The 14,835-nt window shown below is 43.6% G+C and overlaps 1 protein-coding gene across 4 annotated transcripts in view; it reads left to right on the top strand.

Moving 5' to 3' along the window:
- DUSP22 (dual specificity phosphatase 22) overlaps nucleotides 1–13,694 on the top strand; it is a 73,342-nt gene extending 59,648 nt beyond the window's left edge. For 2 of the 4 annotated variants that reach the window (XM_049611311.1, XM_049611312.1), the window contains exons 6-7: nucleotides 1,129–1,300; nucleotides 1,742–13,693. In XM_049611311.1, coding sequence (XP_049467268.1) covers nucleotides 1,129–1,300; nucleotides 1,742–1,924 — 355 coding nt within the window. In that variant the 3' untranslated portion in view covers nucleotides 1,925–13,693. Of the gene's footprint in view, nucleotides 1–1,128; nucleotides 1,301–1,741 lie in introns of all 4 variants that reach the window. The other 2 variants (XM_049611310.1, XM_049611313.1) reach the window with 2 other exon arrangements.
- Nucleotides 13,695–14,835: the final 1,141 nt, after the last annotated feature.

Here is a 14,835-nt window from a genome sequence, read left to right as displayed (position 1 = left end):
TTTTTTTACTTTTAAAAAGAGTAGGACATGTAACACATTGTGGGTTTTGTAATGGTAATCTACATTTGATTAAAAGCACTTTGAGGAGTGCAGCTGGGACCATATAAGGGGAGTTCTGAAATCTTGTGCCTGTGCTTCTATGGCTCCTGGTGAATTAGAATCTCTAGGTTTGTACCCCAAGAGGATGTATTTTTTTAAAAGCTCTCAGTATTTCTGAAATAAAACCCTAAGAAAGAGCCACTACTTGAGAGTCATTGTTTTATTATTATTATTATTATTATTATCATCATGATCATCATCATTTGAATATGTATAGATATGATATTCTAGGAATTTGTATTTCATATGGTTGTATAAATCTGAAGATAGGCTTTTCTAAAAATGAGAAATTTTCTAAACTTCCCCATATTAAACCGTTGCTAGAACACTCTAAATCTGATGCAGCACAGCCTTCTGTGACCACCTTAATTTGCATATGCATTTAAAATTGGTCCCTTACTCAGCCTGCCTGATATAATTAACCGTTCTTGACCCATACATCCCAGAGCACATGGAATGTGTCCTCTCTTGTACTCTGCTTAGTTGTGTCAAGAAGAATAAATATTTCCTAAGAGCTTCTGTATTTAATGGGTTTTTCAGTTATAGATTGAGTTTTCATTTATCTAAGAAAACCAGACTTAAAAAAAATGAAGTCTTCTAAACTGCTGCAGTTTATGAATAGATTTATTGCATAGATCCAAGACCTTCAAGTTCCTTTGATGTGCTTTGGTTAGGTTTTTTTTTCTGTCCTGGGAAATGGGGAATATGTGAAGGAAGAGGGGCTAGGGAACATAGAAAATCATAAAACTGAAGTGTCCAAAGCCATAGCCAGTAGGAAATCTACAAAAAAATGAGGCTAACACAGATACTGAATGCCTGAGATTCTAGTGTATAATAAAGTAGAAGCGTATAATAAAGTAGAAGCTTATATGTTTCTGAATAATTTCATACTGGCTTGGTGTCCACTCATAATCCAAGGCAGGACGACTTTCTCAAACGAGATCCACAGACTCTCCTGCTCTCAGTGAATCATAGGATAGACTTCTGGACTGAAACCCTTTGCCCATGTGGGTTCTTTTGGCCCTACAGCCTGGCTGGCGTCTCCAGGAGCGTGACTCTGGTGATCGCATACATCATGACTGTCACCGACTTTGGCTGGGAGGATGCCCTGCACACTGTGCGTGCAGGGAGGTCCTGTGCCAACCCCAACCTGGGCTTCCAGAGACAGCTCCAGGAGTTTGAGAAGCATGAAGTCCACCAGGTAACCATGTTCAGGAGACTTTGGTGATGTAAACAGCAGCCCCTGGGAAGATGCCACAGTCTTTCTGTACATCATGGAGGTTGGAGTTAGAAAGGCCCACAGAAGACATCTAGTCCAAGAATGCCCCACCTGCATCCCCATTAAAGTCATCAGCTTAGAACATATCTTTTACCATCAGACCCCATGTTAGCTTCTGTTTATCTCCCTTTGGGTCAAGTACCATTTTCTTGGTTTGGCTTGCTTTCATGTCCTCAGGCCACAATCTGGAAGAAGCAGTTATTTCTCTTGCTTGACACTGGCTGGCCAACCACAGACCCATGATTACCCAATGCCTATTTATTCCTTGTTTATATGTGGCAAAATCTGTACCGTTAAGTAATAGGTAAAATCTATGTGAATGCAGGTGTGTGTGTGACATTTTGGTTTTTTTAACTTCTCCAGTACCGACAGTGGCTGAAGGAAGAATATGGAGAGAGCCCTTTGCGAGATGCAGAAGAAGCCAAAAACATTCTGGGTAAATATAAAGAGCAAGGGCGTGTGGAGTCCCAGCCTGGTACGAGGCGGTGGAGCAGCTTTCAGACCCTGCCTCCTCTGGCCTACAGCAACTATACGACAGAGACCTAATAGAGTGATCTGGTGCCTGCCTTTCCATCCCTTGTCTTCAGTGCATTTCTGCTGGGTGCCCTGGAATACTGACTGCCCCCATGGAGGACAGGAGAGGGAGGGTGGCGAAGGTGGATCCAGGCTTCTTCTCCATGAACCCACCCCAGGCCCCTTCACTCAGCCAACTTCTGCCCTGCCTGAGCTTGGGGAGTCTGCTTGATTGCCCCGTACCAACTCATGTGTGCACCTGTGTGCAGGCAAGTGTGCATGTGTGCCCATGAGCGTGAATGTTCATATTGCAGCAACAGTAACAAAATCCATGCTGACAGCCTTGGTATCACCACCCTTCCTTTTTCCAAGACTCCACATGGAAGTCATTTGAAGTTAACATTTTAAAAGCTTCTCAGCCGGAAGCAGCCTGTGGCTGTGAGCAAACAGAATCCAGGGTGGTCATGGTGAGAGCAGCAGGAGTCCAGACTCCCTCCTGAGTGTTGTTCCAGGGGCCCTGGAAGACAGAGAAGGGGTGCTCTGAGCATTGCCTCAATCTTTCAGTGAAAGTGTCCCAGGCTGTGGCTCCTACCACCTCAAGTCAAGACCCCCTTCTCAGCCCATCATATCCCTGAGTTCTACTTAGTGTTTGTTCTTGGTGGCACTGACTATATTTAAGTTCCATGGGGAGACCAACCACTTCAACACAGGCTGTATGCCCAGAGCGCCCTTCCTTTCTACTCCTGTCCAGCTTCACTTGCTCTCAACCTCTTGTTCTCTTGCTGTTACCACTCTGCAAGGGCCTCTTTGCAACATTTGCATGCATCTTCAGGAATTGGGAAGAGCATTTATTAGGCACTGTAGCAAGTTTGCATTTAAAAATACATTTTAAAATGCCTGAGCACTTATTAAGCACTTTTGTGTATGCTGTGGATTTGATATTCGACCTCAGCTACCTCATTAAATGTTTTTTGAAAAGGTGTTTTCGTTACTGTAATCAACTCATCGTTGAAAATGTTTGGTCATGATTGCTTTTGAAGCCAAAGTACAAAAGCATCAGTATCAATGGGCTATTTAAAATTTTTGACTGGAGCTCCAATGATGCTTTCTAGTGGGTAAAATTTCACATTCAGGCCGAGGCCAGCAGGCCTGGAGGACGTCTGCAGTTTGCAGCATGGGGCAGCAGGAATCTTGGAATGCTGCGAGCAATCTCGTGGTTCAGTCTTTTATACCACCTCAAATTGTTTAAACACACAAAGCCACAAGAATGAAAAAGTATGCTTGGCCTCTCCCAGAAAAGATGTTGCAACCCAGTTTCTCCAAATTCCACCAACAAAAGAGTCCCTGAATAAGAAGAGCAGTTTTCCTGTGCATATAGAAGGTATGTCACAGGTGAGCTCTTTGGGGACCAGAGAAAACTCTACACACCCACATAGGCCCCTGATATACACTGGGAAAGGGAAGCGTGGCCATGGACTTTTCCATCTACAGCTGAAATAATTTGTCTATAAGGTACATTTTTTTTTTCTTAAACCAAAAGGAAATGTAAATATGTTCACAGAAATAATATTTAGGATATCAACTGGAATCCTTAAATATGTGTGTACATTTATGAACATCTAAATGTATTCTTATAGGTCTTAAAATGTTGCTTTAATATTTGTTGCCAGTAATATTCTTTCTCCACAGCCACTCCAGGAATTCTGAAGTATTGGGCCTTTCTCAGAAGACTGTAATGTACCTGAAGTTTCTGAAATATTGCAAAGCCACAGAGCTTAAGGCTGGTGCTGCCAAAAAGAAAAGCAACCTAGGGGCGCCTGGGTGGCTCAGTCGGTTAAGCGGCCGACTTCGGCTCAGGTCATGATCTCACGGTCCGTGAGTTCGAGCCCCGCGTCGGGCTCTGTGCTGACGGCTCAGAGCCTGGAGCCTGTTTCAGATTCTGTGTCTCCCTCTCTCTGACCCTCCCCTGTTCATGCTCTGTCTCTCCCTGTCTCAAAAAATGTTAAAAAAAAAAAAAAATTAAAAAAAAAAAAAAGAAAAGCAACCTAGAGTTTATTTTTAAGTATCCAGAAGTGATTTGTAAACTTGGTTTTCATTTTAAATTGACTACATGTACGATGGTGGTGATATATGTTGAGAACTAAGGGTACTCTTTTAGCAAGAGAAAATATTTTTACCTTAATTCCACTGCTGCATCAATTTCTTTAACCTTAACTTTGATGTTTAAGCAATTTTTTTAAATGTTTATTTATTTTTGAGAGAGGTGGAGAGAGTGGGTTAAGGGCAGAGAGAGAGGGAGACGCAGAATCCGAAGCAGGCTCCAGGCTCCAGGCTCCGAGCTGTCAGCACAGAGACTGATGCGGGGCTCAAACTCATGAGCTGTGAGATCATGACCTGAGCAAAGTTGGACAATCAACCGACTGAGCCACCCAGGTGCCCCATGTTTAAGCAATCTGAAGAGCCCTGCTGCACTGCTTTGGTTACTATTTAGTAATCATGATTGTTTCTCATGAGAATTACGCTGTGTAAACTCTGCCTGTATGTTCTTCAATTCCCCAGCTTGGGACATATCTCTTGGTGTGTGTTTCACCCATGGTTTGCGTTCTCCATGGTGGAATTTACCAAGAGCTACACATTTTTGTTAATGAAGGGCAACCTAGCATTTAACTTCATGGGCAATGCATTCTTCCTGAGGTGAGGGGTGGACACTGTATGTGTTTCTGCCTATGAGGGTCATGATACAGGATTGGAGCCTGCTCTCATAGCAGTAATGCTGGTTTAATTGCAGAGGCAATGAAAAGTAAATTAATTTCACCATGAGAGAAAAATTGATCTTCAATGTAGAAAGAAATTCATAAATTGGACTTATAGTTTGTTTGCACACGTGTGAAAACTGAATATTTGGCACCCCTGGAATTATTGCACTTATCTTAGGGGTGTGCAGCCCAGGTACTCCATGATCATTTGCTGCACATTGTTGAATGCATTTTATTCTGATTCCATATTCAGCTTTTAATTTGAAGAAACACACACTGGCCTAAAGAGCAATTTAAGTCAATTTCCTAAATTTTCCATTTCTAAATCCGGGGGAGAAGGAAGGAAATTTGACTTTTTAGTCTAAGGATAGGGTTGGCTTGAACTAAGGGCAGGTGAACACAGGAGCTAATGTACCTGGACCCTTTAACTGTAGGTGGCAGGCTTGACCTGTGTTCTAAGTTTCTGCTTCAACCAGGGAGGGGCTCAGGGAAGGGGCTGGGAGCTGTGTGTTGGGATGAAGAGGACCCTCTGTACTGGCAACAGCCCCTGATGGGTGTGAGATGATACACACTGATCAGTTTGGGTCATTAAAATGCTTATTCTGACTCAGCAGGCCTGCCTGAATGTAGTACGGGTAATCTAGTTGTAGGAACCTTTGAGTACTCCCATGTGTCATACTTAAAAGCCCCAAGATGTTTCCACTTCCCACTTGTGAGGATATGCCAGAGCCTTGTCTCTGGAAAACTCAGGGGAAATGGCCAAGGCTGAACACAGAGCCTTAGGAAGACCTCTGTTCTGTGTGTAGGACATGAGGTGGCAGAATTAGGAAAACAGGTTTGCTGGCAATGGCCCCAGTCCAGTAGGGTCACCCACCCCTTGCAGCCTGACATCCTTTCCTGTCCACTTCTTCTTGCTATAGGACGAGATCTGGCACCAACAATAATCATCTAATAATTGGTGTTCTGTGGATTACAAACTATCACTGCAAAGCTTTATAAACCCGCAGACAGGGTTATTCATTTGAGTCTCAAAAAGGCTAAGAAATACACTGGAAAGTGAAAATGTTAGTGCTTCTTTGCCTGAATCTGGATCTTTTGATCCCAAATCAGTGGGTAAAGTGAGAGGGAGGGGCTGAGCCACCTCTGGGCTTTGCACTTAGAAGTTTGTGAGCCTCTAATGAGGGCTAAGGGAGAACAAGCACCCCTGTAGCAAAGCTGTATGGCTTTTGAAGCCAGAACCTCTTATTTGCTTCTCCCCTTTTTTCCCTAGGGAGTTTGTTTTGATCCCCATTAATGGTGTTGACAGGAAAATTGACAATTACAGAGTAAGTCCTAAGGACTAGTATAGGTGATCCCAAAATGTGTGGGAAAGGGAAAGAGAAACACCATTCCAGTTTTGGGGTGAGTTAGGCAGTGTTCAGGGAAGGCATCTTGGAAAAAGTGATACTTAATTTGAGACTTGAAGCTTAAGTGCTAGAATTAGCTGGGCATAGTGGGAGGAAAGGGAGTCCAGGCCCAGGCTCAGCATGCATGTTAAGTTGGTGGCATGAGGGAACACAGTGCACTGGGGTGACCCCAAGTCATTGCGTAAACTAAAGCAAGAACCAAGGGGTGGGCATTGGTGGTAAGTGGTACAGACAAAGCTGCACACACAAGCAAAGACTCAGCTGGCCAAGGTGATACCATTGCTTAGTGTCTGTTGTATAATAACTGGTTTACTTCTTATACCAGCCCTTGGAGCTGATCAAGCTCAGAGGTCAGGTGCCCTGCCAGCTTTCCACAGGCTGATTCTTGAGCTTGGAACCTCATGAGCAGCATGAGTACCATTATGCAGATATAATGGATATAATGGGTGGGGGCTCATTGAATGTGCTGGAGCAAGCAGGAACCATGGTTGGTGTGTAGGTGGAGAATTAAGGGTGGGGGGTGGCAGTCAGGGGGCAGCTGTTATGTCATCCAGGTGATTGAAACTAGTGCCCTGAACAGGGTCATGTTGATAGAGATGAAAAGGGACAAAGGAAGCAAATAGATTTGGGATTGAGGGAGGTTGGGGAGGGAGAAGCAAATTCTCTTAGTATTGGGATGAACATGGGGGACTATGGGTTTTGTGGCCTTGCCACTCTGGAATCTTCCAACACAATGGTTCTTTGTACCAGTATCCTCCTTCCCCATGATGATTGTTTGTAGGCTCTGAAATGTCAAGGTTAGATTTAAGGGGGCTGCCAGACCTAGGACCTCCAAAGGCAGTCATCCCAGCTTTGCAGATTAGGGCCTCAAGTTTATCCGCGTACACAGGACAGACTCCCTGGAATAGACTCATGACAATTAATGTGGAATTCAAATGTCCAGTTTCATAATTTATCATGAAAAATAAAAGAAAGTAGCTTTATGAAAACCAATTTTATTCACTAGACTATCTTTCATTATCAGATTTGTGGGGGAAGCCAAATTAGTCATTAGGCATTGTCTTGTAAGATGGACATGGAGCTAAGAGCCTTAGTGGTGTGCAGGGAGTAATCCTGATCCGGCATTCCCCCATGATTGGAGTGCTTTTCCCATAACATGCTTGAGTGGTGTTTCTGCCAGGCTCCTGCTTTGCTTCCTGAAGTCACTTTTCCAGGGTCTAGCAGACTACCCAGTTTATATACTTTTTTTTTTTCCCCAAGGTGATCTTTGGTTTAAATCATGTTTTTTAGAGCACCTTCATTAACCTTGGGTATTCTCGTGTGTCTTCAAAAGCATTTATGCTTTTCTGTGAAGATGAGTTCCCACTAGTGGCTTTTTTTATTTATTAGGTGCTTGTTCTTTCTAGTTTCTGTCTCAGCAGGGAACCCCATTTACAACTTCTGGGGCTTCTTTGTGTTACTCATGCACAGAGACAGCCTATAAATTCTGGTGATTTGTGTGCATATGTGTGTGCACATACACCTGTGTTTTTTTGGTTCTTAGTTTTTAGAGAAATCTTTAACTTTCAGGAGAGTCATGCGTACAACAACAAAGGTACCTTGAACTCGGGTAACCTAGATGGCAGGTACCTGGAACACCCAGGGAAATGTCAGAGCTCATGTTGCACAACTAGAGCTCGTCACGAAGGGCTGCTCTTTACACCAGTATCTAGTCATAAAAATAGGGAACACACTAAAATTCAAAACCCTGTGATCCCACACTAGATGACTCCTCCCATCCTGGCCCTAAGTTATTAATAATTTTATTAAGAATGTGCTTTCAACACACTTATATTTATATATGTACTTAACAAGAAATCACCAAGACTTCAGAGGGAAGTTCCTCTTCCCTTTCCTTTTTATTGCCCAGAGAAAGGGAGAAACTGAGAAGCAAAAAAAAAAAAAGAAAAAAAAAAAAAGCTGCCTTTGATTTGTAACTGAAGGCTTGAGCATGTCAGTCATTACCTTAGGATTTAGTAGGGTCTCCTTAAACCTTGGGCTCATCAAGACTGTCATGGACTTGGATTCGTATAACACAATGGCCACATTTCATCATGCAGAGAGATCTTGACACTTTGCTCTTAGTTTCCTACCCCTGCTATAGATCTTGAGACCTGTCACTGCAATAACAGTACATAATTAGTTCAGCCAGTACCAAAATTAGTAATCAAAATTAGTATCTATTTTGCAGCTTAGGCTTAACCACCTAATAAGCATCTGACTAAAGGTTACAAGTGCTGTGTCTGTGTCTCTTTCCATCTGGGGAAAGAATTGCCAGTACGTTTTTGAACATCTGCAAGTTTGGGTTTATTTTGACTCTGGATATCTTATGCAAACTGTTGATCAAGAGTTAGTAATTTGCAGTTAATTTTCCTGAAGCTTCTAGTTCAGTTATTAGAGTCTGGTGTCAAAAGAGCTATTTTAGCAGGTGACTGAAATTACTAGGCAGTTCAACATTCTGAGTGTGGCGTTCACTGTTTATTTAGAAGTAGGGTTAAGAGATGTTTTAGATAGGATTATACCTGATCACAGCCTTTGCACAAAGGCCTATTTAAGAAAACTAGAGAGAGGGGGAAAAATAAAACTGATTTTTACAGGGTTAACAATTCCTTCTAGGAATAATGTCACTTGCAACAATTTTGGGAAACAACACTGATCATGCCATTTCACCATTTGTCCAACTTGACCCAAGGAGGCCCCATTACAGGGGCCTTTCCACTCAGCTGCTCAGTCCTCCAGGGCCCACATCAGTGACAAGTGAAAATATAAATAAGAAGTTGCCATCGACATTATGTTGGCCTCTCTCTCCCCTCAGAGTCCATTTATCATCAAGTGTTTTGCCCTCAGTTTCTTGTGCTCTTCCCAGAAGTGGCCAAATCAGCACAAACAGGAACCATACTTTCTAGTGAGCAGGTTTGCCTTTTGTTGGTTGGCTGTGGGATTCCCCAAGGCACTGATATGGAGCCTTTTGGGAAAATAAAAATCAAAAGGCCTCTACATTGTGCACTAAAGAAATGTCACCTTCTGCTTTGCAAAGGGTGTGCCCTTCAAGGCAAGAGACCCAAGTGGCACTGAGCTTCCTCAGAATGGGAGTCCCTAGAGAAACTTGTCATGTGCCAGGAGTCAAATGTTTGGATGCTCCTTGGTTTGTATTAAGCCACACTGATGTGGTGACAGACAGAAAGTCAAGAAGGTGTGAGAGGAGAGGACCATTTCTTGACTGTTTGCAGAGGCCTTCACGGATCTCCCAAAATCAGATGCATCCCAGAGGTGTATTGCAGGCGTGGGCTAAAACCCACATTTCATGCCTTGATATTCACTGCCCCACAGCACACAGCCCTGTTCTCTGCTTTGCCAGAGCTCCTTCCTATCATCTTCCACCTTCCAGGAGGAGGAAGGCACAGGTCCTCATTAAGCAGGTTGGGGGATAGAGGTGGTACTTAGTAAATGAGAGGCCAGGGCCCTGGACTGGTGACCAGGAAGCCAAGATAGTCACATGTCAGGCAGGCCTGACTCAGGTCCAGTTTCATCCTGGTTCTCTGGAATACCTTGGGGAAGTCCCAGAGGAGGCAGCCCACTCATGTGGGGAACTTCTTCTAAGACAGGAGTGAAAGAAGCTCCCTAGGAGGGATGAGCAGTGCTAGAGGGTACCCTGTGTCATGGCACAGTGATGTGGCCAGAGGCAGCCTCACAGCCTTCCTGGGTGGCATTTTATGTGTCTATAAAGGCCCTTCTAATCCTGAGGAGCTCACATCTGGATAACAAGACAATCAATCTTGTGATAGTCAACAATTATTGAGTACATAATGTGGGAGAGAAGCTGGCATTGAGATTTTTCCTTGAAATCACTTCTGGCAACAATCCTGTTGGATAGATTTTACTATTATCACCATTTTTCAGATGAAGAAACCAAGTTCTAGAGAACTTGAGCATTTCCCAGTCTCAGGGCCAGAAAGTGGCCAAGTGAGAATTAGAATCCAAGCAATCTGACTGAGGTGTGCATAAATGTCATCACTCCTTTCAAAATGCCACTACCTCTCAGAGGCTAAGCTAATGAAATACTAACAGTCATGTGCTTTCATGTTCAAGTTTTTTTCTGAAGGTGGGTTTACATTAGATCACAGGAATAGTGGGGAGATTAAGGTGGAATATAGGTAGATCTATGTAAGTAGGCACATGAGAAAGACTTTTTTTTTTCTTTTCATCAAAGCCTGCCCATTGTGCATACACTATGGCTACCACACATACTTCTGACTGGGCATTTCTGACTTAGCCTAGAGTAGCAGGCAGAGTACGGAGGTGTCCTGGGGCTCCAGGAAGTGCTTTGCAAGAATACAGAATGGCCCATGTTTGTATGGGAAGGGGGACGGGGCTAGTGCCTGGTACTTTAAGCAGATGGTATTTTGTACTTGATGTACCCTCATTACATAAATGGAGGAACTTCTGTGAGGGTTTTGCAAGAAGCTTAGGGATTTGCTGTCATTCAAGTCAAATAACTCAAATGAAGACACTCATTGAGGACAGAGACATGGGAAGCAACAGTGGATGTCAAAGCAACCAGAGACTGACAGGACCTCCTTCCAACCCCTGGGGCTGAGGGCCAGGGCTGGGAGATAGAGTTACTATAGCCAAGTAAGAAGTGGGCCGTGCAGGGCTGCCCAGAAGGACCTGGGCAAGGAAGGTCTTTAAGAAGTATGGGAGGTTGGGAGGGAGCAGAGTAGAAATTTCCCATCTGATTTCCTCCTGTCCTATCTCCCTGAACCTAATGGGAAGCTGGCCAGCAGAGGATTCTGAATGCTGTGATCTTGGGGGACGGAACAGGATGATTGCCATACAACAGGCAGACCTGGAACTCAGCCTTGGGTAGGGCGGAGATTCAGCGATAGGATGGAGGAAGTGCCACAAGCTTCCAAGAAGCATCTGAGTGTCAGCAAGCTGATACTAAAAGTGGGTCTGAGTGGGGAGTCTGGTTCTCCTACACACTTTGTCCTGAAGTGTGCTATGTGGAGCTTGGCCTGTGACTCACTGCTTTCATCTGTAGAGAGCATTTAGAATCATCCATGCCTGCCAATGTGCCCTCACTGATCTGTGCTTTCCTATGGCTGGTGAAATGGCATCCCCTGAGAGAAGACCACCAGGGTCAGGTGGCATCTGAGCATCTGCTACAAACTTTGCCCTTGTGGGAGTCCCCCCTCCCCTGGACCACAGCCCATGAAGAGCAGGGGAGGATATTCTGCAGTGCCTCAATCATGCTACAGTGCCCACAGCTCACCGGGAGAACCACTTCATGAGATGTTTATAGAGCTAGCACCGTTCAGACTGCCATGAGGGAAAGGAAAATGAGGCAGGGCAGCCTTGTCTTCAGATTTTGAGTTGGGGATAGAAGAGAGTCACTCCCAAATGTTCTGTGAACAAATGCTGAGCATAGAAGCATGAATGCAGGCCAAGTGGACCACGGATGCTTCACGGAGAGTGTCCTGCTAGGAAAACTTGGAAGAAGAATCAAGTGCATCCAGGGAAGAGGGTGATATGCAGGTAAAGGCACAGGCAAGAGTGAACATGGTGTACTTGGAAGTCCAAGACCTTAGAGAAGGTGATTGTGAGGGAGGTGAGGGATGGAAAGTAGAGTGCTTAATCCCGTCCTGTCGTATAAACTGTAGGCAGCCGTGGGAGGGCCTTGGATTGATTTGGGTCCACCAGGATGGGCTAGAGTCAGGAAGTTTGAGCAGTTAGGAGACAGACAGGCTCACTGGATGCCCCATGGGACCTCTCCAATGACAAATCTACCAAGTGAGGCAACATATATAGTTACCACCTTGAAGCAATTATAGGCAGTGCTGGTTTGCTTTCTCCAGAAGCAGAAACAGAGTTAGGGGTACAAAGGATTATTGGCAGATAGCATCTGTGACAGGAGGGCAGTGGGGCTGTCAGGAAGACAGTCCCACCTCCCCATCAGAGGAGCCTAGGGGCAGGCATGGCTGGTTGCCTCAGAAGAATGGCCTGTGCTGCCAGAGAAGGCACCCCTGAGAGGCCAGAGCTCAGGGATACTTACCATTCTCACACAGTAGGACAGCCTGATGCTCTCCAGGGACACCTGGTACCAAAGTGCAGCCTTGCAGAGATTTGTCTCCACAGTGTCTCATACAGCAGGACTTCCCAAAATGCTTTGCCCAAACTCCAGTGCTGGATTCTTCAATGTGGCTTGGTCATTTGGGTGCCTCTGGCAACTGAAAGTCCTCTCCCCTCTTCTCTCCTTCTCCCCTTGTCCCCCCTCTGTCCTCCTGCCCCTTCTCCCTCCTCACTCCTTCCTCCTCCTTCACTCCCACTCCTCCCCTCTTCCCCCCAGTTCTCAGATTAGAACTGGGTGTAGAGAAGGTTGAAAGCAATACCAGGGTTTAGCGGATTCCAACCATTCTCCTCACAATAATTGCAGCCTCAGCTGCCACCAGGGATGCAGCAGGACCTCTCCACTCCTGGGGCAGGAGATGTACAGACACACTGTTTATATAGCATTTATTAAAAACAAACTTTAGTAACAAGTAAAAGGGAATCTTTTATTACCAGCCAGAGCCACAATCCTAAACCATTCCAGTGATAAAATATGTCTCCCCTCAAAACTTACTTTGTTGATCTAAGTTCTAAGTTTAAACAATGGCTGTCTAGAGTTTTAATAATATATACATAAGGTTAAAATGTACATGTTTTTATTATATCCTTTAATTAACAATATGTTCTATATGGAAGAAGTGAGTGTGGAGAACTCCCAGTTAATGGGCATGACTGGGACATAGGAAATCAGCTGGTCGGTTGTGTTGTTTTGTTTTTATTTTCTTTTCCAGTAAATTCAGAGTGATTTGGAATCAAAGCTCCAAGGGGCAAGTTTGGTCTCCAGTCTCTGCGAGATTACATTTCTGCACTTGCAGAGTAGATTTGAAATAACCAAGGGTTTTATACTCAGCTCCTTTAATCTGGCATTCTGAGTGACCACTTGAATGTTTACTTGTCTAAATATTTTTGGCTGCAGACATATTAGAAAACCCCAAGAATTGGTCCCAAAGAAACCTAGACATGCTATTTATAGAATTTGATGTGGAATGGGATTTTTATGCATCTTGCCCTATCTTATCTTTTTATTTAACACTTTTTCTACCTACTTGTGTATCTGTTGTTCAACATGAAATAAATTTTTCAAAATAAACTAAGTGTTCTATGACCAATGATGAGTGAAGATCAACTGACAAATCTCACATAAAGGGAAGTTCAGTTTTGACAAAATCATTGACAAATTCATAGAAGTTATGGCTTAAAAATTGTAATTGTTCATTAATGTGGCAGACCAACATCTAGGTATATGTTCCTCCCGTTTTTCAACATATGCATTACTGTAATTAAAGAGTATTCATACATGACTTTTTCCTTTTTACTGTGATTTTTTTATTTATTATGATAATACAAAATTCAATAAAAGAACATTTTTACAGCATGTGTAAAATGGCCCCTATTATTCTTTACTTCATGACCATTACTGATTGTCACATAGAGGATCCAGGTGTGAAATGCACAGGTATGATTCTGGGTTCGCAAGGTCCTTCAGTGAAAAACAAAACACATTTTTATGTGCTTCACTTTCTTCTTTCTGTATTGCCTCTTTCCTTTCTCACTTGCCTCTTTCCTGAGGCAATATTGGAGGCCCTGAAAGCCTGTCTGATTTCACTGTAGCCTGCATTAGTGGGTGCCCTGTGCCCCTATTCTAATTTGGTTTTATCACATTTCCTAACATGTAAGATTTGGCTGTTTCCATTCTCTATAGAGACAACAGTGAAAAGATAATGAAAATTCTCCAGCTTTTCACATGTTTCTTTCATTTTTTCTGGTTCTTTCTTCAAAGATAATTAAAGATTACTTTGGTTATTTTTGAGGACGGTGGGTGGGAAAGCTGCTTTATTTTCCCTGTGCTGTGTTCTCCTGTGGGTATACCTTCCATTAAGAAGCTCATTATAAGAGGGGCGCCTCGGTTGCTCAGTTGGTTGAACGTCAGACTCTTGATTTCAGCTCAGGTCATGATCCCAGGGTCATGGTATCAAACTCCATGTCAGATTCCATGCTGAGCATGGAGCCTGCTTAAGATTCTCTCTCTCTCCCTCTGCTACTCTCACTCTATCTCTAAAATTAAAAAAAAAGGTAAAATTTAAATAAAAGAGGCTCATTATACAAAATTCTACATTTCATAAGAGGTCAATGGAGGCTGAAATTTCCCTTTTCTCTTTGTTAAAGAATTCCCATTAGTGTACCATCTCCCTTAATATATTTCATAGAGTCAGATATAAAATTGCTCCATGTATATATAACTTATTAAGACTACTTCTTCTATTGAAAACATCACAGTACACCTCTGGTGATGGGACCTAATTAAAATATTTGTGCAGTTTTGATGACTCCCAGTCATAAAACATATCCTTCCTCTGTGCCAAAAATCACCAAGTCCTTTGGTCTAACAGAAGTATAGGCTTCTACCAGTAGACCATTAGCTTCTTGAAGACAGGACCTGGTGCACAATAGGTGCTTACATTCTTTTCTACCATGAACTCTTGTCCTGTGGTTTTCTTTGCTCCTGCCAGCCTTTCCTGCTGTCAGAGCCTCTTATGGTCTTGCTCTGTTTAGGTGGTCGCTGCACCCTTTGGGCCAGCAAGCATGGATGCAGGACCCCCTAGTAATTAACACTTTTTTAACACCAGGTGCCTTG

This window comes from Panthera uncia, assembly GCF_023721935.1.
Source record: "Panthera uncia isolate 11264 chromosome B2 unlocalized genomic scaffold, Puncia_PCG_1.0 HiC_scaffold_25, whole genome shotgun sequence".
NCBI lineage: Eukaryota > Metazoa > Chordata > Mammalia > Carnivora > Felidae > Panthera > Panthera uncia.
Note: the sequence above shows the minus strand (reverse complement) of the source record. Positions and strands in the feature narration are given on the sequence as shown.